At 46.8% G+C, this 27,541-nt stretch overlaps 1 protein-coding gene across 2 annotated transcripts in view; it reads left to right on the top strand.

Moving 5' to 3' along the window:
- The first annotated feature begins 110 nt into the window (after window positions 1–110).
- PTDSS2 (phosphatidylserine synthase 2) overlaps window positions 111–27,541 on the top strand; it is a 29,865-nt gene continuing 2,434 nt past the window's right edge. The window contains exons 1-10 of one of the 2 annotated variants that reach the window (XM_085063598.1): window positions 111–408; window positions 8,289–8,390; window positions 12,996–13,078; window positions 17,768–17,835; window positions 19,430–19,564; window positions 20,402–20,452; window positions 21,893–22,006; window positions 22,639–22,757; window positions 23,436–23,550; window positions 25,152–25,297. In XM_085063598.1, coding sequence (XP_084919724.1) covers window positions 227–408; window positions 8,289–8,390; window positions 12,996–13,078; window positions 17,768–17,835; window positions 19,430–19,564; window positions 20,402–20,452; window positions 21,893–22,006; window positions 22,639–22,757; window positions 23,436–23,550; window positions 25,152–25,297 — 1,115 coding nt within the window. In that variant the 5' untranslated portion in view covers window positions 111–226. Of the gene's footprint in view, window positions 409–1,430; window positions 1,600–8,288; window positions 8,391–12,995; window positions 13,079–17,767; window positions 17,836–19,429; window positions 19,565–20,401; window positions 20,453–21,892; window positions 22,007–22,638; window positions 22,758–23,435; window positions 23,551–25,151; window positions 25,298–27,541 lie in introns of those variants that run through there. The other variant, XM_085063599.1, reaches the window with a different exon arrangement.

Consider the following 27,541-nt stretch of genomic DNA (forward strand, 5'->3'; position numbering starts at 1 on the left):
AAGGCCACGCGGTTGCCACGGCAACGGGAGGGACGCCCCGCCCGGCCCCGCCCCCCCGGCCCCGCCCCGCGCACGCGCCATCGCGGGGTCGCGCGCGCGCGCCGCGTCACGCCTCCCTCCCCGCTCCCCGCCCGCCGCCGCCCCGGCCCGCCGTGTCCCCCGCCGTGTCCCCTCCCCGCCCCCGCTGTGCCCCCGCGGTGTCCCCGCCGCCGGTCACCCCGCCGCCATGAGGCGCGGCGAGCGGCGGGCGCACGGCGGGAACGTGGGCAAGGCCGCGCTGGAGGAGCAGCCACCGCCGCTCGCCGCGCAGCCTAACGGCGGCACCCCCGGGGCGGAGCGGGACGGCGCCGGGCCTCGCCGCAGCACCGAGTCCGAGGTGTACGACGACGGCACCAACACGTTCTTCTGGTGAGAGACGCCGGGCATGACTCCCACCCCACCCGCCGGGGGTCCCCGTGGGCGAGGGGAGGCCCTGAGGAATGGGATATGGAGGCGCTGAGGAGTGGGCTGTGGGGGTCTCCGAAGGAACGGGATATGCAGGGAACCCTAAGGAATGCGATATCCGAGTTAGTACCCGTTATCTGCTGTTCACGTGGCTTTTCTGTCGCCGATTCCGGTGCTGGAATAGGCTGCAAGTGTTTTCCTGGTGTGGCCCTACCGTTAATTGTTTCCTGGCAAATTAACGGGGATTCAGAGCTGGCTTTTGGCGGTGGCACCTCCTTTCCCAATCCTGGTTCCGACCTTTCCAGGAGCAGGACTCTCAGGGTTGACCCCGACAGCTTGTCCCGGTGGGTGCTCTGGAGGTGTTTTCCAACACCTTGGGAGCCCCCGGTCTGTGGGCAGGCATTCCTGCCTAATTTCAGCATTGTTTGTGTGGACTCCACCTCCTTCTTTCCTCTTAGTCTCCGAAGAGGCTTCTTCCATCCTTGTTCTTCCCGGTGATCCTGGCAGAAAGCTGAAGGTGTCATGCCCCATTCCTGCTGGGCAGGAGTTCTGTATTTTTCTGTGTCTCAGTCCATAAAATGGGTGCAGAAACCCACGACTAATGGTGTTGGGCCAGCAGAGAAAATCAACTTTTTGTTAAATTCAGTCCTTGCAGGAAGAGGTGTGTTTCTACCTGGAAAAGTGCTCCTAAATCCTGGCCTCGCTGGAGTTGTTCCACAAATCCCCTCAGCACATGTGTGTGTAGGTACAGGGTTTTCCTGTGTGTTCAGCACACATCCTTTTCCATGAAGGAAACCAAGCTGACACTGAAGACGCTTGTTTGGAATATGAGCTGAGGGCGATGGGATTTGGCTGGAGCCTGGCATGGAGGAGTGGGAGGGGAGGGCACTTGGCTCTCGCCCTGCCAATCTGGGCAGCAGCGGGGCCGAGGGTGTTGATCCCGGTGAAGGAGGTGACATTCCTGCCAGTGCAAGCTGCAAAGGAACACGGGGATGCTGCTGGATCTTGACGGGATCTCTGCACAGCCCTGACGCGCGTGGGTGTAACCGAGGGACATCGTGGTCTCGGGGACAAAAGGACCTTTCCTGGCCGGCGCAGCACATGTAGGCTGAGAGAATCGCAGGATCCCAGTGCCAACCTTTAAATGGAAAATGGGTAAAACTGTCCTTTCCTTACTCCCTTGTTAAGGTGGCTCTTGCCCGGTGCTTTGTGAAGCCTTAAAATACCTATTTTTTCTGTAGAATCTTGGCTTGTTGCACCTTTTTTTGTGGTGTTGACAGGGCTGTCACCCCAGATTAAATGCTGTAATGCAGTTAATGTGTCCATGTGAATTGTTCCTTTGGAAATCTGGATTTGCCTTGCTCTCTCAGGAGCTTCCCTGTGTTGTGTGGTCCCTTCCAGGAGGGCAGCATGGACAAGTGTGTTCCTTAGCTCCCCTATTTATCCGATTTTCTTTTCCCTAGTAGCTTGTGCTGGCAGCCAGGAGTTTAAACACCTGGAAAAGTCCCAAGGTTTTTCTTGGTGTTACTTTTGCCCTGTACATGTTAGAGTATCCTTTGGCAATGACTCAGTTCCTACTGTGTGGAAGAATAAAGATCATCCAGAGACATTATTTTCTTCTTGTGACCCTTGGGACTGCTCTTGTGCTGTGGAGGTGGCCACAGGAAAGGGAAGTTTTTAAGAGTGGCTGCCCTCTGACTTTGGAAAAATATGGAATGTACCTTCTCTTTGGAGTTCAGGAATTAGGGATAAGGTTACTTGTGTGGCTTATTCCATTTGGGAAAAGAAGAGGATTTGGGATCTGTGGACACAGAAATCATTCCAGGAGTAGTTTAATTTGCAGGGATTATTTTCCTGCTATGAATGTGGTCTTTGGGAAAGGTGGAGCTTTGTAGCTGGCTTCCTGCTCTTTAAATCAGTTTAAAACTTTGGAAAACCACTTGTGTGCTAATATCTCTGCTCTTATTCCATATAAATGACTTGGAGCTGGAAAATACTCCCTTGTGGGAACCTGCTCTGTCAGCGTAGCCTCACAGCTCCCTTTGCTATTAGGAAATGCCAAGGGAAGGGAACAAGAGGAAGCTTTCTGAGGCAGATTGGTGTTTTCTGTGTCGTTTATCCCTGAACTAATTTCCTAGCGGAGAGCTGGGAATGCCAGGCCTGCCTGGGAAGCCACTGGAACATGTTCGCCGTTGCTTCCAGCACCTTGGATTGTTCTTGTCTGTGTGCCTCCAGCAGGAGCTTTCACACAAAGCCCCTCTTGTTTTGGGATCATTTAGTTGGACATTGTGTATGATGTTCTCCTAAAATTTTGTAGGTATTTCGTAGCTTGTCTTTAACTGAAGGACATTTTCCAGGAGTACGTCCATCCAGTCTTGATTTGAGGGTGTTGGGAGGTGCCAGATGTACCTTTGCCACCACATTGCGACTCTGTGGGTTAATTGCTTTTTCAAAGCCTTACTTTAATTTTAATTTAATTAGCATTAATGCCACCTTTTGATTATGACCGTGTTTTATCTCTCACACTAATAATCTCATATTGCCAGCACGTGGATGTGATATTAATTCCTGAGGTCATGGTGTGGCAGCAGAGATCTGTGGAGCTCAGGATGTTAAAATTAATAGGAAAAGAACTAAAAAAGAGAGGATGGCAGTGATTCTATAGGCTAATGGCAGTGTTTGTAGAAATTATTTCCACCGTTTTGTGCAAAAAGTGTGGAATCTGCAGCTAAGGAAGAGGCAGCCTCTGCTGCTATGTTCCTCTCAGTGTGTTGTGAGTCTTCCCAGATATCCTGGGAAATGAGGATATGTGTGGTCAAAACAGGTGTTTTTGCAAAGAAGGGATTGGTACTCAAATCCAAAACACTCCATACCCATTCCTTTTGGAGATTGCTCTTATCTCTGAAATACCTCCCGGGATTTGCTAAGGGCGGTCTGGAGGGAGAGGTGGGGATTTCTCCAGAAGAGAGATTAGGGAGACGGAATATCCGCAGGTTGGCAGGAGCTGCTGTCATGGATGGCTGTGGCACTTCCAAGGCAGCATTCCTTGAGTTTGCTGGGAACAGAACACTGAATTTTTCCATGCTTTAAGTGGGCTGTGATGAACCCCACTGGATTCACCACTGGAGCAGAGGAACGCTGCTCCAGAGTCCTGGGTCACCCTGCCATGTGGGAATGCCCTGGGCAGGGCAGGGGGCAGGGACACCCAGGCCTTGTGCAATCCCACCGGGCCACATTCGCCAGCTGGTCATGGATGAGAGGGCTTGTGCCTCGGGAATTGCGTTATGGGAATGGCACTGCCCTTTCCTCAAAGGAAGGGGTTGCATGGTTCTGCCAAGTTAGCTGGAAGTGAAGAAGGAATATCTTTGTGGAGAGGCCCTGTGAGAGTTGAATGCATCATCTGGTCATCAATTCTTATATTGCTTTTTTTGGTGAACATGCTCCTGAAATTTTAAGAATAGGGAAAAACGTGCTCAAAGAGTGTTACCTGTAAATACCAGTCACCTCTCCCAGTAGAACTGCCCTAAACGAACTCCTGAGACACAGATTTCCATAGTTTTAAATATGAAAATGTTTAAGAATTGAAATAGGACATTGAGGCAACTTGCAAGCTCTGTAGAACTGATGGAAACTTTGGGAACTTGGTCTTTCCTCCAGTTTGGAAGGAAAACCCCTGATTTGCCAAAGGTTTGCTGTTGACGTGTGGTTCTGATTGTCTGGAGGTCTGTGTTCCTGAGGAGAGGCTCACGGCAAGGAAAAGGCAGGTTGCTATTTTGGAGTGTCACAAGTCCGTACAGAAATTTAATCAGCGTCGGGTGATTTCAGGGATGTGCCGAAGACGTGCGACTGCTCTAAGAATAGGGACTGTTTTATTAACTCTGAGAGTTTAAACACATTTTAAAACATAACTCAGAGCTTAAAACCAATGGGGATCTTTATATGGTGAGGTTTGGGTTGAAGTTTTCCAAACCCTCCATTGGTTTATGGAGGGTACAGAGCTTTGGCATCCATTTAAAAATCTTTCATGAGTGGTTTAATGAATTTGCCATTATTTGGAAAAAATAATTAAACAATGAAAAAGTCACTGATTGGACTGATTGGGTTTGCTGACAGATCCTTTCATGAGCAGCAGCAATTGATGAGCAACTTTTTTAACCCAAGGGGCAAACTGGACTGCCTCTCCTCTGGAATTTTGTTCCTCTTAAGAGGACTGACCAAAATATTAATAAATAAATTCTTTGCATGGTGTTCCAGTGATTGTTATTGTGTTTAATGGAGTTGTTGCATCACTGGTGACAAACAAGCCGTGGATAACAAGGGTGTGGTCCCTGCTTAAGCTGATTTTAATTTGTGGGAGATTGAATGAGGCCATGGGCCGCCTGCTTCTGGGTGTTACTCTCTCCTTTCCACCCAAGGATCCGCCGGAATCTCCGGAAAAAAAGAGATATTTAAACAATTTCCTTACATCATTCGTGCCACAAACTTCAGCTGGAAAATAAAACGCTCGTAGTCATTTCCTTGACAAACCTGCAGTGTCTCAATGGGACAAGAGAATGACTTAGCGTGAGAAACAGAAGTTGGGATCAAACCTAATCCCACCAACTGTGAAAAAACCCCACTTTTTTCTGATCTGCAATGCAGGAGTGCTTTGCTTGCTCTCACTTGGTGCTTGAATTAGCAGGGCAAGGGCTTTTGTGAAAACAAACCTGATTTATTTCATTTCAATCTCCCAGGGTTTGAGTGGGGAAAGAGCCAAATGTATGGTGCAGAAAGGCAGAAAAATAAGCTACTTAATATTCTAGCTTTTTAACAGTTTGGGATTTGTTGTGAGTTCTCTCCCTGACCTTAGATATTTTTGTGCTCAGGTAATTCAGGCACTGCTTTACAGAGGTTTTGATGTGAAACTTCCCAGATCTGGCTGCAGTTTGTACCCCCTTAGCTTCAGGCATGTTGCCCAAACTCCTGTGCAAAGGGAAGATTCCCAGCTTAGCTCTTTTCAGCCTCCCAGGCTCCAGGCCAGAAGAACATATGCCTTTCTGTGTAATTCCTGCCATGCTTACCTTGCTGGGATGTTCTTAGCTCACCTTCCTCTGGTGTGTTATTTTAAAATGTGTGTGGAGATGAAAACAATCCCCTTGTGCCGTTAAATTCATCTTGATCACTTGGATGAGCCCTTCCTTAAGAAGAGCTGCTCCTTTCTGTGGAATTTTATTTTATTTTTAAGCTCCCAAGCTGTGGGAAGACATGGTGTACATCCATATTTCCTGGCTTTTTCCCCCTCTGAGGTGGATTTGTGTGGTGCTGTGCTACCTCTCCTTGCTGTGTCACTGCTCACAGCTCTCTGGCAGAGCTGCTAACTTGCTCTTTCCAGAAGACAAGTCCCTCTCCAGAGTCTTTCATCCCAGCTCCTGGAATTCATGCTGTGCTGGAAGCACCTTTGCCTTGAAAACCTGCTAGGAGGGAATCTGGCAGCAGCTGGAGATGAAAGCTGAGCTTGAAGGGAAGTGATGAGAGCAGCTTCTTGTTTCTCCTTAAGCAGGGCAGCTGGTTGGGTTTCAGGCTGGTGGCTCTGGCACCAAAAATAAATGGGAAATGGGGTGCATGAGGCTCCCCAACACTGACCCTTCACTGTCCTACAAGATCCTCATGGGGAGGATGCAACAAAACCACCCTTGTGCTCACAGAAGAGTTTCTTGAGGTGTTTATCCAAGTGAGGATGTGTAATAACTGATTTTTTGGCAATTTATGGGATGCTGAATGGATTGAAAAAGTAGCTGACTTGGTGCGCGTTTTCAGGTGGTGAAAGGGTAACGTGGGATTTCTAGATTTGTTTTCATAGCCTCTTCAAAAATAAACAGTGGTGTAATAATTATATATATATAATATATTGTATGTAGCTATACAACAATACACAAAACTAATATATAGCAATATAACAATACAATGATAAGTTTCGAAAACAACAAAACAAGGCATAAGATACAAAAATAGCCTTGAGTTAATGTAACCTTTCTGGTGATGGCAACAGAATCCATTCATTATATCCACATGCAAATGCAGTGCGCAGGAGCGTGGTGTGATTGGAGTGTGGGTTCAGTGCCTGCTGTCCTGCCTCCTGGGAGAGGTCGGGGTTTAGTTCTCCAGCTCCTGCAGGATCCAGGGCAGGTCCCACGTGAGCGCTGATGGCTGAATCACCTGCCCTGGCACCTGGGAAGATGCAGCTGCCGAGCTGGAGCTCGTGGCTCCCAGGCCTTTCCCTGAGTTTTGGCACACTGATTCCTTGCTAATTCCAGAACTACTTGTGGATCCTTGTGTTTTTCTTCTGGAGCTGGTGGTCCGTGTCCTCAGGACTGTGAGGAAGGATAACCTTCAATGCCAAACTCAGTTTTAGCAGGGGCAGAAGAGGATTGTGCCTGCTTATGAGGTATTGCTTGTGTTCCCACTGGGGTTGCAGGGATACTGTGAAGTACGTGGGGTTTGGAGTAGGGTGGAGTTTTCATTCAATAGCACCCTTTCCTTGACTTCCAGAGCAGTTTTAGATGGGTTACTGGGGGGTTGTTCAAAGGTAGGTCAGCGGATGACTTGGAAATTCCAAGGTTTATTGTGCTCTGCACAACCTGAATATACAAACCTTGGCATTACGTGGAGATGGGGTGTTAGCTGCTGTTGTAAAAGAATATATAAAGAAAATGGAAATAGAGCCAAATATGTAATGTACAGGTGCTTTCTTTTACAGGTTTTCTTCTCCCTAAGCTTTCTCTTTATACCTGGGTTGTTTTATTAGTTTGTGTTAAGAGATGTTGTCCTCTAAACCAAAACTCGTGGCTTGTCCTTTGGCCTGACATGGACAGAATTCCTGTGCTTCCCAGCTGAGGCCAGAGGAGTTTTCCAGTGAAAACAATCAGTGGCTTCTCATTAGGAAAAGGAATTTTCAACTTGAAATAACAAAAGGTGTGGACATTGTAAGAATATTCCCTGTGTGGTGATCAGTGAGTGTAGGGTGTGGGTGTCACCAGGCTGGGTGTGCTTGGCTCCCTCTCCTTCCATAGAATCACAGAATCCAGGAATGGTTTGGGCTAGAAGGGGCCTTAAAGTTCATCCAGTTGCAAGGGCAGGGACACCTTCCACTGGCCCAGGCTCTTCCAAGCCCTGTCCAACTTGGCCTTGGACACTTCAGGGATGGGGCAGCCACAGCTTCTCTGGGCAGCCTGTGCCAGAAGAATTTCTTCCTGAGTGCTTTACCAGAATCCATATAAACCTATGGACTCCCATGGATGGGGATGTTTTACTGGAATAGAACAGCCACCCAGCTTTGCTGACGTGGCTGTTCCCACAGAAACCCCTTGTGTTAAGTGGACTGAAACTGTAGAAATCCCTGGAAATCCGACATCTTGAGGTGGAATCAGAATTCTTACAACAGCAGCTGTTCTCCTTTAGAGACTTCTTAATTTTTTTTTTTTTAATGACGATTTTTTTGTTGTGTCATTCTCATGTCTAGAGTGAATTCCCTTTGGTTGCTCTCAAGGGCCTGTTCCCTCAGCTGCAGTTTTGATTAGTGGGCTGTGAAATAGAGCAGCACTGTCAGGTGTGGACCTGCCAAACCTGGGGAGACACCTGGAGCTGTTTAGATCTGGGTGTTTGCACTGGGTGCTGGTTTTTTCCAAGCAGTTGCTGCTGCTCACACCTGGTGCCACTGTAAGTTCTGCTCTCTGTAACGTGCAGTGCAGAAAACCTCGATATTCCTGTCAGCTGGCTGTGGTTTTGGTGTCCTGAGGCTGCAGTGGCAGGGGGAGATGTGTGTTTTCCTGCTTTTTAATGTCAGTTTTCTCTGTTCTGCATTTCAGGAGAGCTCATACCTTGACAGTCTTGTTCATCCTCACGTGTGCGCTGGGCTACGTAACCCTGCTGGAAGAGACTCCCCAGGACACAGCCTACAACACAAAGAGGTGAATATCTGAGGAATATCTGAATATTCCCAGGTGTGTTTTGGAACAGGGACCTCCAGTGACCCGTGCACTCCCTTGTTGAAGTGCCTGTTCCCTTAGGAAGTTACAAAACCAATAATAAGTCCATAAGCTCCTCTGATGCTGTTCATTGAATTTAATTTCTAATCAGTTTAGTGTCACTGTCAGGCCTGTGGCTGCTCTGTGGTATGATTTAAAACAAAATACAGACTCTTGGAGAAGCCTCCTGGCTGGGTTTCTTTGGCAAGGATTCTGCCTCTGTTTCTTAAAGTAGCCTTTTCTTAAAAATAACCATTCCTTAAAATAACTATAATTTCGAAATGCCAGGAGCTGTGACTAAATTTTTTTGGCTGAAGTGCTTTTTGTAAAATTCTGTTCAAGATTTCAATACAAATCCTTGTTTGTTGTTGAAAATTGCTGTGAGATTGTGTAGCCCAGGGGGAAACTCTGGGGAAATAAGAATGAATCTTACATGTGTGGTCAATTCCTACTGTCATTTAAACCAGTTCAATGTGGTTGGATTTCTCCCCTTTTGAAATACAGTAGGGAAGAAAAGGGAGGTAGAGAAACAGTGTTTTAAAAACCTAGGTATGTTTTCAAAATACGCTGCAAAGCATCATTGCTAGAAGCATGAAAATCACTGTTTTCTACCAGTCTGGCTTCTTAAATATAATGAATTTTTTTCCCCTTGCTGTTGAAGGGTTTTTTCCTCTTTTTGTACATTTCTGAAGTGACTCAGGATACGGTACTCATTGTCCCGGAGATGCAGGAATTGGGATATTTCCTGAGATAATCTTCATTGTTGTTCTGACAGTTACACAATGCCTGGGGCTAATGGGACTCACGCTGTATCCCACTGAGGGCTTGGATTTCACACGTGGGGGTGACATGGGACAAGCTGGAAGGTGTCTGGAGCTGGGAAGGGTTCTGGAAGGCTTCTGTGTGAGCAAATGCCATTTCATTCCCAGTCACAATGAGGGAGGCAGGCTGGAGGTGTGATGTGGCCTGGCATGGCCACTCAGAATTGGGAAGGGGAAAAGCTGAAAGAGAAGTGATGACGCATCCCTGGGGAGTAATACAGAGCTAAGGTGACTCAGTGGAATATCTTATTATTGAGCTTAGAGCCTCGACTGCCTTAATCAAAACAAACCCAGGGAAGATTAGTCAGCAGGTGGATCTTTCTCTCAGGAAACGCGAGTTGGTTTCTGCTTATCCAGTGCCCAGTTGTTAAAAGCAATTTACAGCATCATGCCAGGGAAGGGGCTTTGGTCACTCCTGCAGCTCTGCAAGATCTTGGCACAAAAATCCTTGAAAAGCAGCATCCTGAGGTTTGGACGTGATCTTCCAAATATTCCAGGTTTCATATATTTAAGTGTATCTCTGAAGAAAAAGAGGCATTTCAGAGCAGGGTAAGATGGTCACAGTGTGTGTATAAATATATCCATAGCCCGGATTATCACAGGTTTTGTATTTTTGCTTCCATAACTTAAAATCCCTGATCCTGCCCCGAGACCTTCGTCAGTTCTAGTGTGGAGCGGTGTTGCAATTTGATTCCAAGCCCTGTCCAGCACGAGGCAGGCCCTGTGTGCCAGTATTCCACGGGAACACTCCATGCTTAATGACCAGGAGGGGTTTTGTCACCCGGGAGCAGAGTCTGGAGCTGTCACGAGGTTTTATTTCCACCTCCTGCACACTGACAGTGGAGCAGTGTCAGGGGGTAGGCGCAAAGCCTAAATGCACACTTGCAAAGGCTCCAGCCTCCTTTGTTTCCATGCCCTGGCTGAGGTGCCTCTGTGAGCTGCACTAGGTGCTCAGAGCAGTAAATTGCGGTGAAGTTCCCCAGTTTGCTGGCTCTGTGTTTCCCGGACTGGAGTCATATGAGGCTCCCACCTTCCCCTCTATAAAACCAGATTATGCCACCCTATAAAAGTGCTCCATCCAGTCGCTGGGAGGAGCAGGACGAGAGGTGGATTGGTGGAATCACTCACAGAAGTGATGGACAAGACCCAGATGAGAGCAGTGGCTCTGAGCTCATGGGGTGTGGCCTCTGTGGCTGAGATTGGTGCTTGCATCTCTTGCAGGACATTTTCCTTCCTGCAACAGGGCAGGGCAATGAAACAATTAAAGGAGGATTGTTTTTTTTAGGATAAGGTTTACAGGAGCCTTTTATATGTAACTGTAGTCAGAGTTCATTGGGATCAAGCTGCCGCTGTTGTAAGGACAGTGGAACATTGCCTTCGTTAGGCCAAGAGAGATTGTGCTGCAAACCTGTCTGATCCATGAGACCTTTATTCCCACAGTTCTTCCAGCTTTCAGAGCAGCCGTGGAATAGCCCATCCTGATGGACAGCTGTGACATTCTCCTCTGTTCAGCCTGGACTGAGCACCGGTGCTGAGAGTAGCCAGATAAACACTGAGCACCTCCTCTGCATACCATGGCTGTGGAAGAAATGCACAGCTCCCAAATATTTGGAATGCTGAGCAGGATGTCTTGGGGGAAAAAAGCTAATTTTTCTTCCATAAAGACAAATTCAGGTTTAAAAATGCCTGTGTGCTTCAGCATTGTACACTGAATTTCAAGCTGGGAAATGTCTCTCCTGAGATGCTTTTTCACAGCTTTTGGCAATCCCTGCTTTCCATGGGGACAGATCCAGGGATATGTGGGTTTGCATGCTGAACTCCTGCTGCTGTGGCTGAGCACCCACAGGGAAATGGAGGTAACAGGAGGCCAGACCCCTCTGCCAGGGCTTGTGGTACCCCGAGGGTGTTGTACCAGCTGTGCCAGCATGGATCCAGCCCGGGAAGGGACAGGGAGTGGGAGCTGGCTCCTTGAATCCCAGGACAATGGGCCATACACAGCTCCTCATTGTCCTGTGTGCCTGAATCGACTCTCAGCACAAACAAACTCTTGTTTGTGCTGATGGAGCTGCTGCCAGGCTCTCCCTTTTTTATTTGGTTAAGTGCTGAAATGATTTTTGTGGGCATGCTTTGCTGTTTTGTGCTTCCCTGATCTGCTGCTCAGGAAAATCCATTGGCTGTGTTCATCCAGGTGAGAAGAGGAGAACCCCTCTCAGGTGCTGGAGCATTCCTGCCTCATACCAGGCTGCTGCTTAGGCATTGGAAGCTTTCTAAGGAGGCAGATTAATGATGATAAGGGGGAAAATTTAATTACCACTGAGAAAAAAATATATATAATGGAGCTGGTGTGGTTACTTAAGCAAATTTGTGATTTGCTTCCAAACTTCCCATGGTGAACTTGAAGTAAATGAATGTATCTGGATCCCCAGCATATTTCAGCGCAGCTGCTCTTGGGCTGAGAGTGGGTTTTAGAGGAAGGAGCACAGCTAAGCTCCTGTGGTGATTTGGATGCAGGATTTGAATTCCACCTTTGGGGAAACAACCCTCCCAAGGCCCAGAGCAACAGTCTGTTCTCCTCAGTTCATGGCTGAGCAGGGACGGGGGTATCACACCACACACTGAAGCTTCCAGATGCAACCAGGGACTCAAAATACAGAATATTCTCATTATTAGAGGTCAGCTGAAAGGGTTTTGCCCTCCAGATCTTTGGAAATCCCCATGGAACTGTCTATTCACGGATCCATTCAGCAGCTAATTCTGGTGTGCTTCCCAGTGTTTAAAGCAAGCAAAACAACTGAGTTGCTTCTCTTAACTAAACCCCGTTTTTATTTTCAGGAAGCACAAACATTTATACTCAGAGGTGAATGTTACAAAATATTTTTTGTAAATCCTTTTGTTTTCTATTTTGAAAGAAATTTTTGATGTGTTTAAGGCATGAACAGTCTCCTGTTGCTTCTGCTTTGTAGCATTTTCTCTCTAACAGCAAAATTATTGGGTATTTTCTGTGGCTCCTGCAGACTGAGCCATTTTATTTGCAGTCAGGGGTTGCATAATTTACTGCAAACATGGAATGAGCTCTTTCCAATTGTCCATCCCTTCAGCCAGCTCTTAAGCAGGGGATGAGAGACAGCAGGCAGGATCCAGTGGGAGTTGAGGTGTAGTAAAAAGAGCATTTTTGGATTGCTTTATGCCACTTAATCCATTAAAACTAAAGGGGCATGCCGAGGGTTGTGGGTCTTTGGTATATTTGGGCTCCTGGTCTGATAATTTATTTTTATTTAAAGTCTCTGTTATTTTCCTTAGGCTCTGTGTTATGGTTCCAGCTCTTGAAATAGCACCAGTGCTGGTATGGTCTGAAAAGCTCCTGCTTGTCTTTAATTGGTTAAGAAGCTGTTTTGGAGTGGTGACAAGTCTGACAGCTCCTTTTTAAATTCCATGGAAATCTAGTGGAGCAGTGAGAGCTTTCTCTCTGCTAAATCCTGCTTTTATTCCTGCTTTTATTCCAGTGGGAATACAGGCTGCTCCCAGACACTGCAGAAGTGTTTGACTCACTGTGATCCTCAGCGGTTTTTCGGTTGGTTTTTCTGTATGGTGTCTGGATCCATTTGAGACAGACGCATCCAGCAGCGAAAAAAACAAGGGCCAGACGTTTCTCACATCAAAGAACATAATTTGCACTCCCGAGAGGAGGATGAGGCAATAAACCAGGGTTTTCTATTTTTCCTTCCAGAGGAATCGTCGCCAGTATTTTGGTTTTCTTGTGTTTCGGGGTGACACAAGCTAAAGATGGACCATTCTCAAGGCCTCACCCAGGTAATTCATCTTGCTGGGCTCACTCATGTACTCCTGAGGAGCTGACTGGTTTGTGGGGAAGGTAAATGTTTGTGTTCCCTGGAGAGCAGGTAAGTTGTAATTCCAATAATCACAGAGTTAGCACTGCACACTGATCACAGAGGCTGCTCCACAGCCAGCCTGCTGCGCTTCCACGGAGCCTGGAGATCTGTTTGGATCTCCCTGGTTTGGCTTCCTGTTGTTGCTGAAAAGCTGTGAGAGCTGCCGTGTTCTTAAACCTGAACTTCCCCTGTTTATTCTCTCTTTATGCCTCTTCTCTGTGCCGGGACTGCACTTGTGACCATGTATCCGGTGCTGGAGTGCTTCCTTAGCTCCTTGTCCATTACCCATGGGAGATTAAAGGCCCTTGATTATGATTTTAAAGGTTTCTTGTATGACTGGAAGCCTTGAAAGCACAGCACAAACCTCTTCCACGTAACCGAATAGCAGGCGAAACATGGAAAATATTTAAATAGCTTTGATCTTTTGCCTGTTTTTATCTGTAAATCATTGAAAGAGAAAGAATTAAAGGAATTCGTATAGGCTTTAATAATATGCCTGAAAGCATTAGGCTCTCCTGCAGCTAAATAAAGCTGGTTTTTATGCCAAAAATTTAATCCAGCAGCCATCTCACAACCAAAGCAGGCATGGTTCCAGAGTGGTGCACACCTCTGCAAACCAGGGGGTTTTATTACATTTGCCTTTCTGGAGTCTTATTAAGTAGCAGGTTTTAGTTTTTCCTTCTGTTCCAGTAAATTCCGGTTCCTCCTGTAGAAGGACACCAGTGACCCTTGGGTGCACTCAGGTTTGGGACAGCAGTGGGTTTGTCTGGGCTGGTTTTATTCCCCAGAACAAAGCAGGGAGGTTTGCTTTTTAGTCGTGCCCTCAATGTAACATTTCCCCATAACATTTTGGCATTGTTTTGAGCTTTCTGCTTCCAGATGTCCTCTCCAGAACTGCAGGATTATTTTGGGGATTTTTGTGATAGTGTGATGCTTCCCAAATTCCTGGTTCCAGAGTGTGGAACTGTGTTAGGAGCTCCTCTGTCACTCCAGTTCCTTGGGATCATCTTCTCTGCTGTCCCTGCCTTCCCTGCTCCTGCTGTGTGTCATTAACCTACTTTTCTCTAAGGCCATTAAGGAAACTGATTCCAGCCACCACCTAAGTGGCACCTGTCCAGACTGGTGGCTTTATTTCTTTTTTTGGCTGCCTTTTCACCATTCCCAGCTTTAGCCAGAGGCTCATCCAGCTTTGCCATTTTCTTACTGATTCCTCACAGTCCGTCCCCATCCCGTCCCCCCCCAGTTTCTCCGGTTTAATAATTTGCTGCACGGACAGACACCAGTTGCCTCCCTGTAATTCAAAAATGTAGGATTATAATGGAAATGAGTAGATATGACTGTTTAGGCAAGACTTTACCAACTTGCCCTGCTTTTGTCCCATTTTCCACTGGCTTTGGTTCCATCCAGACCTTCTGGCAAAAGAGGAGCGCTTCCTTAGCCCTAGGGAATCGTATGGCACAAGAGACAGATCTTAAACTCTGCTTGAGGGTCCGTTTATTGGTGGGTGAGCAGCCAAATTTGGGGAGCATTTCCTGGTAAAATTAATCCTGGATCCAGTCAGCAGCAGTAGCCTGTCTCCTTAGGATTTGCAGATAAAACATATTCTTCATTCTCCCTGCCAGCTCCTTTTCTGAAGCCTGGTGTTGCAGGAGCCCAGGGATGCTTTATTGCCTCTGTCAGGATAACACATCCACGTTGTCATTCCAAAGAAATTTTCCATGACAGCTATTAATGCCCTGAGAAGCAGCTTTTAACGTTCCCAGGCTTTGCCAGGAGTTATTTTGACTTAGTACATCGTGTGTGACAGCACGAGCTGTTCGGGGAGTAAATTGTGAGGGTTTGGAGTAACCCATGGGATCGAGGGCTGGGATAGCTGGGAATGCAGGCAGTGACCAGGCATGGGCAGCACTGGTGACACTGGAAGGAGCAGCTCCAGAACAAGTGTTTTCCTTGGGCAGACAACCCAGATTTTTGAATTTTTTTTTAATCATTTAGCCCCTCAGGTGGTGTGGGCCAAACTCTGAGCAGAAGTAGGGAAAGAAGCTGGTTGGAATGAGTTCTCTGGGATGTTCATGCCCTGTTCCCAGATCCCTGCAAAGGCAGCAGATTGATCACAGAAATAACTCAGTTGTCAGGTGTGTCAATGATTAGTGGACACCTTAATCAGGAGGGAGGCAAAATCAAATGAATTTAAGGAAAGCAAGTATTGGAGACATGCCAAAAATAACCTTACAGTTAAAGCTGAGGCTGGCCCAGGAAGAGAGAGCAATGTTTGTGCAGGCTTGAAAATTTGGGGTGCTGGTATTGAGTGTATTCAGAACCTCCTGGGGACCTCTGTCAGCTGGGGAGAAACCACAGCACTAAATCAGAGCCAGATCTCAATTTTTAGTTACCTTTTTCTGCTGAGCCTCCTTGGCATCTGCCACAACCCTGTGTACAGAGAGGAATAAAAGCTCAGACAAGGATTTAGATTTCTCTCTGTCTACATCACTTTCAGGAGCAGTCTGTCAAATTCCTGACTATGAGTGGTGTAAAATTTCTTGCACAAGGTTTATGGGTCAGAAAAAACGGCATTTTCTGGCATGGGGCAGTGACATTTGAAGGAAACAGCTCGGTTCTGCTGGGAGAAGTGTGGTGAGGAAAGGTTCATTCTCCCTGCTGGCTTGAACGTGGTGCCAGCCTGGGAAGAGGTCCCTCTCTTCCAAATAACCCTGTGACCGAAGGAGAGGGTTTTTTGCTGTTTGTTTTTTCCTGAGCTGCATTCTGGAAAGACAAGAAGCTGAAAGCTGTCACAGAGCTCTGAACTGATGGTATCTGGGCTACACCTGCCATTTTTATTTTCCCTTCTTTTTTATTTTCCAGAAGTGTAAAATAGGTGATTTTGATGGAATTAAATTAGCAGGTTTGCTGCGAAAAGGCCCCAGCTTCTACATTGTGGTCTATTTTAATGATGGTGTCAGAGACTGCTTTTAAAAATGTGTGGGGTTTGCTGGTATTTTTGGTGTGGTTTGTTTTTCTTACTGTTTCTTTCTTGTTCTGGGGTTTGTTTTTTTAATAATTTATTTCCTACTTGAGGCTGAATTGGGCAAAGACACATTTTGTTTTGGGAGAAAACATTTCCTGGGGAGCTCCATGGCTAGTTGAGTTGGGGTTCAGAGCTGATAACTGTTTGCAAGCCTGGAATTTGTTTCATTCTTGCATAATTTATGCCTGGCCCTGCTTTAAACATGAAAGTGCCTACACTCCCTTGGAATAAACAGGGAGAAATTCCCAAGCCAGGCCTGAGGTCTGGGTTTCCTGGCAAACACTGTTGGGATTCCTCTCCATCACCCCCATGGACCTGAAGAAAGAGAGCTCCATTTATAACCAGGAAACACCTGAAGGCAGGTCCCATTCCAGAGTGGTTGGTGTGTGACTGGAATTACAATGTCTACTTGGAATGAGTTTTCCTAAACTCCCTTGTGTAGAATTTTTGAATGTGGGTAGGGAAAAGTGCTGGAGCTCTTTGTGCCCACCCTGGCTCTGCATCAGCCTCTCAGGACTGGAAACAGAAAAGTGCAGGAGTTCAGAGCTCAGAAGTCACTGCATGGAACAGAAAGCAGGCTCTGGGTGGAGCAGGATGGATCAGGGGTGTGGATGAACCTGTGGAGCACAAAACACCCGTCCAGGATGGCCTGTGACCCGAGGGCTGAGATTGTCAGGAGAGCTGAGGTGCCAGGATGGAGCTGGAAGTGTGCAGACACTGTAATTTGGGCACCCTTTGGATTCAGGTGTTGCTGGGCTGTGAGCAGATCTGTAATCACACATCTGGGAAAGGCTGCAAAGCAGCTGAGCTTTGCATGGCATTTCTTACGGAGAGTCGCATGTGATCTCAGAGGCCTTGCATCCAGCACCTGCTGAACCCTTGGTCCACTTGTTTTTAATTTCAGTCCAAGTAAAAGTGAAATTAACTTTGAGGTTTTGAAATCTTTTGTGCCCTGTGGGGGCATGACCTTGTCTTCAGGTTGAAAGTGACTCCTGCCTGCCTTTGGTGTGTCTGGTGTAGCCAAGGTTGGGCAGATCAGGTCACCTGAGACCAGGGAGAAAGTTCAGGAAGCATCAGGTTCTCCTCCAAGGACTGCTGGAAAGCATTGCAGGTGGCACATTCCATTCCTTCCACTTCTTAACTGCCAAGTTTGTTGGGTTGAAATTTTCCCGATCCAAGTCCCTCCTCGTAGATCCACGTCGGTGCCTGAGCAATTCCAGCAAATTTACACAGCAGTCTGTGTGGGAGTTGAAGGTCTTTTCTGGTTGAATCCCTCGGGGAGGGTGGGGAACACTTAGGAGCTGGGATTTGTAATTCCTTGGTGGGAACATCTCTTGAAATGGAATTGGTTCCCTGAGAAGCTGTGGCTGCCCCATCCCTGGAAGTGTTCCAGGCCAAGATTGGGCTTGGAGAAACCTGGGCTAGTGGAAGGTGTCCCTGCCCATGTCAGATGTTGGAATGGGATGGGATTTCAGGTCCCTCCCAAACCAAACCCCTCCAGGATTCCATGATATTGAAGTAAATGAATAATTAATTTATGGTTTGCTCCAAAGCTCCTGACATCCCCCCTGTGTCTCTCTGCAGCTTACTGGAGGTTTTGGCTGTGTGTCAGCGTGGTCTATGAGCTCTTCCTCATCTTCATCCTCTTCCAGGTAGGTGACTGACACCTCCAGCTCCTAAATGCCATGTGGAGATCAGCTCCTTTGTGGTGGATTTTTTTTTCCTGCTGACTACAGGAGATGCTCCTCATTTTTGTGAAATGCAATCATCGAGCTTTTGAATGAGACTTTGAGGCTGAGGGAGATGATAATATAAAAATATTTCACCAGCTCTGACCTCCAGTCATCTTCAGCCCAGGGTAGACATAGTGTAGAAGTGGTTTTAGATGAGCTGGTGAGCGAGTTCATGTTCAGGAGCTGGAGTTTCACGCGTCCAGTCTCTGCCCTGCTGGGCCATGTGTGACTCAGGGGGAGTTCACCTGGTTTCACCTTTGGAAATACCTTTTACCTTGAATGACAGGTTCTTTGTAGGTGTGGGGCTTTTGTGATAAACCAAAAATTCACACCCAGCTTTGTGTGGTGGCAGGAACTGAGGAGGAGGAGGTTTTTCATAGAAAGACATGCCCTTGGTGCTTCCAAATTAAATAGTTCTTACCATATTCTTTTTTGGCCACATTTTACCATATCTTGTCCTTCACTAAACTGAGAATTTCCCCCTGACTTTTACAATTCTCAGAAGTTGAAATTAAATATTTTGAGACAATATACTCATCAGGCAGCTCTAAAAATCATTTTACATGGGAGAAGGATAAGGAATTTTTTTTTAAGCTTTTCCTCTAGAGGCCATGTGAGCTTGAAGAAATGGGGCTGGTTACCTTGTTTTTTTCCAAAAATCCTTGAGCATGATATTCATGAGTAGCTGCAGTCTGAATAATTTTTATTGGTTGTACTGGTGTAGTTCTGAATTCCAGCCGAAAAGCCTGCGATGGCTTTGCTTCCCTCTGGCAGCATGTGGTGTCAGCAGAGATTTCGTGGTTAAGGAACTCCCTGCTGTTGCTCAGCTCTTTACTAAAAATACATCATTGCCTTGCCCAGGTTTAAATAAGGTTAAATTCTGCTGAGTCTGCAGGTGGCTGAACTTCCTGACAGCAAATCCAGGCTTTGCTCGTGGCTGCAACTAGTCCCAGAGTTCATGTGACTTCAGCAGTTTATTCTATAATTTTATTATTATTCTATTAATTAATTTTGGCATTGTCCTGCTTTGAAAGCCTTGACCACAACACTGAGTGATTCCATTGAGAAATAAATACTCAGCAAATGTATGGGTGATTTGCTGACAGATGAGTTCACATTTTGGTCATTTTGATAATTTCTTTTTGCTGTTTGCATGGGACCTTCTTGGAAATGAGGGTTGGGAAGGATGAGCTGTGTGAAGCTTTTGGGAGAGATGGGGAGCACAGAGAAGTGGCTTGGGGAAAAGGGTTAAGGATCACTGATTTCTCATCTTTAAGGTCATTCTGTAGCCTTTTTTTCCCATTAATATTTAGGATTATAGGATCAAAGTCAGGTATGTGTGTGGGGTGCTTCGAGGCTTGGCTTTATTTCAACAATTGTTCCGCAAAGAATTTGGAAAAAGGTCAATTTGAACATCAGTGTTGACCTTATTCTGTTTGTGCCTTGTGTGTGTGAATCCTTCAGGAATCCCTGGTTTCCTGGATTCCTCCCTAGTTTCTGTGTTCCTTTGCAGACCGTGCAGGACGGGAGGCAGTTCATGAAGTACATTGACCCCCATTTAGGAGTTCCTCTGCCAGAGAGAGACTACGGGGGCAACTGCCTGATTTATGACCCTGGCAATGGAACTGATCCCTTCCACAACATCTGGGTAAGGAGCAAACTCACTAATGAGGCTGGTTTTGGGTAAAAACCTGCTTAATTGAGCTCTTCAAGGTGCAGGTGTAAGTCTGTCTGAGTGCTGAATCAGAGCACAGCCTGTGACTGACTCTTCAGCCTCATTATTTCTCTTCCCTTGACCTTTCCTGTCCATCAGATGGGGATGTGTTTCTCTGGATCCCAATTACCTGATTGCCTAGGGGTGAACTGTGCAACAGCCCTTTTTTCTAAGGTCATTGGTATCAATTTTCCCCTCAGAGTTTGGATTTCTTTGTGTGCTTGAGGAGTCTTCTCCTTGGTCACCTTGAGGCACAAAGCCCAAAACCTGCACCACGGAATCTCTGAATGGTTTGGGTTGGAAAGGACCTTACAGATGATGTAGTTCCACCCCCTGCCGTGGGCAGGGACAGTTTCCACTAGTCCAGGTTGCTCCAGCAGCACTTTCCTGAGTACCAATACCCATCAGGTGATTGTTTCTCACTGGCAGAAATTCCAGAGCTGAGGAATGACAGCTATTTACAGCTCCCAGATTGCATGGAGTGAGGAGCACCAAATCCTTTGGGTCTGCCCTGCAATTCTTCAGTTCATCAGGGACTGGAATAAGTGGGATCTTCTGAAAGTAGAGGGAAAGGCACTGTGCCTGGGGACTGGCAGGGCTGGTAAGATTTAAGCAGCTCTGCTGAATTCCTTCCTGATGAAGGAATGCAAGTATTTATGTGTGTAAAATAATGGAAGTTTATTGCTGCATTTTTCTTGGGGAAAAAAATAAGAAGGCTGTGACCTTCAGTTTGGGGTTTTTTTGGTTTTTTCTTTTTTTTTTAATTTCCAGGACAAGCTGGATGGATTTGTTCCTGCTCACTTTTTTGGGTGGTACCTGAAGGTAAGAATGGCTCTTTTCCTTGGGGACTTTGGTTCTCTGCTCCAAAAACGTTACTGCTGCTGCTTTTGTGGTGCCAGACCATGGTCAGTTATACCAGCCTGTGTTTGTACTACAGGAAAGTACATGTAAATACATTAAAAGCCTTTGCCCCGCTCTTTTAATGTCTCCTGCCCATGTTAGGCCATCTCATTTCTTTCCAAAGCTTTGTTGCAGCAGCTCCCTCCTTCCTCCACAGGGATTCATTCTGGGGTCAGATCAATAGAGTAGCAACAGAAATGCTGTAATGACCTTTGGAAGTGGAGTGTGGGGCAGGCAGTGACAGTGATATTCCCAAACACAGATGTTGCTGCTACTGCTGCTTTCCCAGTGGCATCAAATCAGGATTTTAAACCATTAAATGGGCAGTGGTTTAATTCTTGTTACTTTTTAGTTGGTATCAACTAACTGTGGGAGGAATTCCAGCTGTGCTTGTCTCTGGCAGAGCATTCAACAGTGTTTTGCTGATTACTTTAGTCTAAATATTACCTTTTTTAACCAAAGCAGACTGACTAACTCAGGAGATTTTGCCCCCTGCAGATCTTGTTTGGGTTTGTTACTTTAAAAACAATCTGGAACTGGTGGTTTGTATTTTCATTTAGAAGTGCAGATGTGTTCTGTGAGTGGTTTTGGGGGATCCAGAGCTGAATTTGCTAGGCATGGGGAGACCTGGACTTCAGCTTGTTCTGTTAATGAACTGAGTTGTAAATGTGGAAAACTTGGATCCTTTTCTTCAAAGAGAATTGGACTAGAAACAGCTGCCCAGCTGGAAGGAAACTGGCTGCTGGATTTCCTCTGGACTATAGCATATTTTTCTCTTAAATATGTTAAATATGAACCTATTTCTCTATTAAAAGCTGGAGGTTGAGTGTGTTGTCTCAATAAACAGAGATGGGCTTGTGTTTGGATATTTTCCCCAAATCTCAAAGCACCAGGATGGCAATATTGAGAATGAATGGGCCTCATGCATCAGAAATTATTGTGGCTTTGGACTCATTTAGAGCCCATAAAAGACTCTGAAAAGCCTTTTCTGAGCACTGTTAGAGCAATGCTGCCTGTGGTGGTTGAGCACTCAGTAATTCCATGCATTTAACTAATTTCCCTCCTGCTGAATCCTGTTTTACCTGACTCTGTTCTTCCATGTGATGGGATTATTATCATAATCTCTATTCCTGTGCTGGTTTTGTCTGAGATAGAGGTGATTTTCTTCAGTGTCTTTCCTGTCTATTGTGCTGGAAATGATGACAAGTTGAGAGGCCTGTGAGCATTTGGACCATCACATCATGAAAATAAAATTGTCTTGAGTTTCCTGATCCTTTTCTGGATACTGGAGACAAAATCTACAACTGTAGCTGGTTTTTAGCAGCTGTTGTGGGTGTTGAAAAGCCTTTTTTCTCCCTTCAGACTCTGATGATTCGGGACTGGTGGATGTGCATGATCATCAGCGTCATGTTTGAGTTCCTGGAGTACAGCCTGGAGCACCAGCTCCCAAACTTCAGTGAATGCTGGTGGGATCACGTACGTACTGCAGGCATCAGGCTTTATTTGGGAATGTAGATTTTATAGGGAGGGATAGGAAGTGGTGAGAGCTGAGTTGTATCACACTTGTGGCTGCTCCCTGTTGAGTTTGTAAGGTGCCTGACACTGTTTCCGTACTTTTGTGGGTTTCAGACACTTGCATGTGGTAAATATGTGTTTGGGTTCATTTCACGCCAGAGAGAGACTCTAAAGCTGTACCTGAACACTTTCAAATATTTGCTGATGGTATAAAGCACGAAGTCTGAAATACAGAGAAAGGCAAAACTTGGTGTGAGCTTAAAGGGACACCCTTTTAAGTTTTATTTTCCTGTGAGGTGTAAAGTGGTGCCAGAGCAATCAGAATTCCCTGCAGTCAGGGCACACAGCTCTGGGTCTGTGTTTGGATGCATTTTGGGAAAGACCCAGCTTAGAATGATTTGCTCCATGGCTGGATTTATGAAAGTCATTGCATTATTAGAGACATCAAGCCAAACTTTTTTGCCTTCAGTACACCTGTGGAATTAACACTCTGTCCCACTCTGTGGAATGCAGAGGTGTACCTGTAGTGATTCCCTTTCCCAAGCTCCTCTAGTGTTCCTTCCCCAGCATCACTCCTGTGTTTCTCCTTCCAGTGGATAATGGATGTGATCTTATGTAACGGGTTAGGAATTTACTGTGGGATGAAGACCCTGTCCTGGCTTTCCTTGAAAACCTACAAGTGGCAAGGACTCTGGAACATTCCAACCTACAAGTAAGTTGAGGGGGAAGGAATTCCACAGGCACAGCACAAAGATTGGGCCTGCATTCAAGAGCTCAATTGTTCTGTCTGGGTTAGTGTGGATTAAAGAATTCTTGGGTGTTCAGGTGGCTCCAGGATCCAGTGACTTACTAGTGCAGGGAAGTTTGTTAGAGAGTTTTATTCACCTTGTGAATGGGATTGTTGGAAATACACCTGTGTCCCAAACATTGCCTGATGACTGAGAGGGAGGGCATCCTGTGGAAGTGAGATTATTTGATGAAATTGTTTAAGGAGGTGCAAGAATCCAAGTTGGCATCATACTCCCATTCACAGCAAAGATCTGTTTGGTCTTTTTGCATTCCCTAGTAACCAGAACTTCACAGGAACTGGGACACTGGGAATTAAAATTTAATAAATCCCTTGTAGTCGTGTACCAGTAATGACCCATCCTACTCTGTAGTGTCTTTGCTGAGTAGAGCAGAACTGCTTGCAACAGAGGGTGTAGTATATTAAAGCCTAAATTGATAATTAAAATAACAAGCTCAGAGCTAATCTCATTAAGTTGTGATTTTAATGGAGTAAATGGAGGCATTTTGCATATCTGAACTGGTGTCTCAAATAGAAACGCTGGCAGATGCCTCTTGCCTGCTTTTCCTTCATGCTGCAGTGGTTATTTTGCTTTTTTTCCAGAGGCAAGATGAAGAGAATTGTGTTTCAGTTTACCCCATACAGCTGGGTGAAGTTTGAGTGGAAGCCAGCCTCCAGCCTGCGCAGGTGGCTCGCGGTCTGTGGCATCATCTTCGTGGTGAGGACACCTCTCTGGCCCCTGATTCCTGGTTCTGTAACTCAGGCTGCAGCTCTGGGGACATTCCTGAAGCTCAGGCTGGGATGAGTCCCTTCCCAATCCCGCAGAGCAGGGGGCTGTGTCTGTGTCTGTGTCTGGGACAGGTGACACATTCACTGCAGAAAGGGTTATCCTTGCTTGCTGAACACTGTTGCTGGCAATGGGAGCAATGCAAACTGGGATCTTTGGATTTTCAGCAAGTTGCTGGCCCCCAGAGCCTTGGCTGTGGGTGGAAGTGACTTGAATCCCTTGGTTTTGTGCAGGTACAGGTCACATTGCAGCTGGATAGGGCTGTATTCAAGGCCTTGGGCTCCTCTGAGCTCACTCCTGAAGCACAACTGTACTTAAATAATTCAATTCTCCTAGATTTTTCATTTTTTTAGTGTTTCACTGCACACACAGCACCTGAGTGGGTGGAATTGTTTCATGCTGGGAATGCAGCATCTGAAATTCATACCTGTGCCTGTGAAACACAACTTGTCACCTGTGTGACACTGGGCAGTTTTAAGAGCCTTTTCCCCACTCCTGCCCCTTTGCCAGCCAGGGGACTTTGGCCTTTGTGCTGACCATGGGAAGTCACTTGGCTCTGCACTGAGCAAGTCAAACTTACTTCAACCCAGCAGCTGTGAAATTTAACTAGAACCAACCCTGTGATCACACTTGTGGTGATCCAGAGGCACTGGGCATGAGCCAGTTTCTGTGGCACAGGACAGAACTCTGTGTTTTGCCAGAACAAGCTCCCAGCACCTGACGCCTGGTACAGGACAGATTTGCCAAGCTCACTTGGCACGCCAGGCCTGCTTTGTGGGAGAAGTAAAAGAGAATAAATGGAATAGATGTTTCCCCAAAAGGTTGCTGGTTGCAACCTGAAGAAGTTGGGGTTTAGGTGCTGCTGCAACAGAGATCCCAGTGAATTTATACTGGACTGTGGGATTATGTTTCTTCTAGCACATCCGAGCTTCAGCTGACAGGTTCTAAGCAGCTTCAGGTTCTGGCTCACTCTTTTGGCTTAAGCAATGCTTAATGCCCTTTGTTATCACTTCTTTTGAAGTGACAATCTGGTGTCTCTCCGCTCCCTTAAGCACATTGCCAGGGCAGCTGCTTGAGAACATTTTGCTCTTAATTTATAATCAACTTTCCCAAGTTGGCTTTGAGGGTGACATTTGCATAACTGAGAAAAAACAACCCAAACCCCCAGGATGTGCAGCTCATGCCTCTTGTTATGGTGGGGCTCTCTCAGCTGGGTTTTAAAGGACAGGGAAAGGAAAAGCTGTGCTTTTGGGATTTGTCCTCAGTGTTTCTGCAAGTACTTCAGGCTCTTTGTTTGAAGTTCACAAACTTGTTTGAAATTTGAGGGTACTGCTTGTCCAGCTTTTTGTTGTGGTTTTTAGTGCCTCTTCTAACACACGGGAAGTGTTTAAAAACTCAGTTGTTTTTGGGTTGGTGCTGGTGGTTCACTCAGTGATACTGAGCTGGGCTGAGATGTGGGCAGGGAGAGAGGGACATTCCAGGCTTCACGCACTGGGATTTTCCAAATGTAATTCAAATGTCCTCTGTCCCAGTTTTTATTGGCAGAGCTGAACACATTTTACCTGAAGTTTGTGCTGTGGATGCCCCCGGAACACTACTTGGTGCTGCTACGCCTCGTGTTTTTTGTCAACGTGGGAGGAGTGGCCATGAGGGAGATATACGACTTCATGGACGACCCGTAAGCCCCACCTCTCTGTACTTCCCATGTCGAGCTCCACGTGCTTTGTTTTGAACTTGCTCCAGCTTGCTGGCATCCATCTCGGGCACCAGTTCAGCTTGTCAGGGACAAAAAGCCTAATCTCAAAGCATCCGCTCTGTGTTCCTTTGTTTTGGAGGTACCGCTCTCACTCCCCCCAGTTCAGAGAGCAGCTGTTGTTAAGGGCATTGTGTGTGCACTGTTTTAACCTCAGTGTCTGGTAAATGATCTCTCTGTGGAGAAGGGAGTGTGGAAATGAGCTGGAGTGCCCCTGGCTCGTGGGCAGAGGAGCTCTGGGCTCCAGTTCCAGACCGAGAGCCAGGAACTACAGTCCTTGGATGTGCCCTCTGGGGACATCAGGGCCCAGACTAAAAAAAAATGTGATTCTTAAAGGCACTTCTTTCCTTGAGCTGTCTTCCCACCGGCCCTCTGGAGCTCTCCTGGCATCCTCTTGCAGGTCAGAGGCCCTCGGTAGCAGGATGTGCTGCAGGTGAAGCACCACACACAGCAGTGCATGTACTTGAGACTGTTCCCACCTCAGCATCATATTTGTCCTCGCTGCTTTTGTTTCTGCAGACCATGTGAGAGCTGAGAAAGCTTTGTTCTCAAAATCACCTTTTCTTTTAATGTCACAACCTGCCTGAGCCCACATCCTCAGCCTAAGGCACCATCTGGCTTCCAGGGGTGCTCATTGTCTGTCGCTGACCAACGCAAAAAAGTATCTGTGTTCAGAATTTAGGGTTCCAACATGGTCTGAAGATCAGTTTCCCTTACAAGGCTTTGACTCCTAGAACTGGGAAGAAGGGCCAGCCCACATTGCTTAGTCGGAATTCAGGACATTCCGCAGGGGCAGGATGCCCTGCCCTTGGTGTTGGACCTACTGGTTTGGGACGTGCCTCCAACTCACAGGTAAGAAGAGTCTCTGCCTCTCTGCTGAGCTCCTCTCCTTAGCACCATTCATCTTCTTGTGTTGGGGTTGGAAAAGCTCCTTTGCCCTCTGTTCAACCACATGGCATAACACTGAAATTTGGGAGAGCCATCCCTTGCCAGTGACTCATCCCTGGTTCCGATGGTTGCCGTTCTTTCCGGGAGCTGGAGCAGCTCATCCCAAGCTGCTTGTCCCCGTCACTGCCACTGCCTCCTGCCGTGTTCTGTGCTGGGGAAGGTGACTGCCCCCCCACCCTGGGCTTCCTGGCTCTGCTTGATGCCCCCCAGAGCTGACATCAGGCTGATCTTGCAGAAGGGCAGAACTGAGCAGCCCCTCTTACCTGGTACCTTTTCTGTGGAGGGTTTTGCAGCCAGGCTGTGATTCCTTCCTGCATTCCAGGCCATCCAGGCAGAGGGGATCTGCCCCCATTGCCAGCTTCACTTGCACATCATTTCAAGCAAAGGATCCTTTAGGATTCTTCCCATAGTGGTGTAGGGAGAAGCTGGTGGGAAGAGCAGGCTGTACCAGAGGCTTACATCACATGGGAAACCTTGCTGACCTTTTCCTTTTGGAAACTCTTAATGCTCAAAGATTGGAAGGTTCTGTTCCACTTCCTTGACGGAAACGTGGCTCACTGCCATGTCTGGTGGTGATGGGATTGTCTGGGATGAACTGATGAGGTATCTTCAGCCAGCACTGGAATGCTGGGTCTAGAAAGCAGTGAAATTCCAAGATGAAGACTCCTTTTCCCATTCAGGATTCTGAGTATCCACAGAGAGTTCTGAGGCTGTGCTTGCAGGACCCTGGGCTGAGCATGGTGACAGTGAAGTCCCTGGAATTTCCATAGTCCCAGAAGAGGGGTGAAGCTGTTCTCCAGCCCTCACACACCACAGTGCCATCCTGATCTACATGCTGCCTGCCGAGTTCCCAAGGGCTGGATGTGTGAAATGTTCCTGACCAGGAATGTCTTGATGCAACAGCCTGTAGCATTTTACCTAGTCACACATTCCTGAGTGGACTCTTCCTGTCACTTCCAAGGAGTCTTCATAGAGGCTGTGAATTTTTATCTCCTTCATCACAAGAAAAAAACTTCTCATCTTCCCTGAGTATTAGGGTAGGAAACCAGCTCTTTTCCTCACCCCAGCTTTAGGGACTGCCCAGGTCTTGGGGTTACCTTTAATTCTGTTGTCGGTGAAAGGATGGCAGAGGAGGAAGCAGCCCAGCAGAGCAGAAAGCTGCCCTCATCATCCCAGCAGCTGGAATCTCCTGTGAGAGATCTGCTGTTTTCTTTCATGTCT

This window comes from Lichenostomus cassidix, chromosome 5, assembly GCF_008360975.1.
Source record: "Lichenostomus cassidix isolate B80296 chromosome 5, HeHo_3.0, whole genome shotgun sequence".
NCBI classification, from domain to species: domain Eukaryota; kingdom Metazoa; phylum Chordata; class Aves; order Passeriformes; family Meliphagidae; genus Lichenostomus; species Lichenostomus cassidix.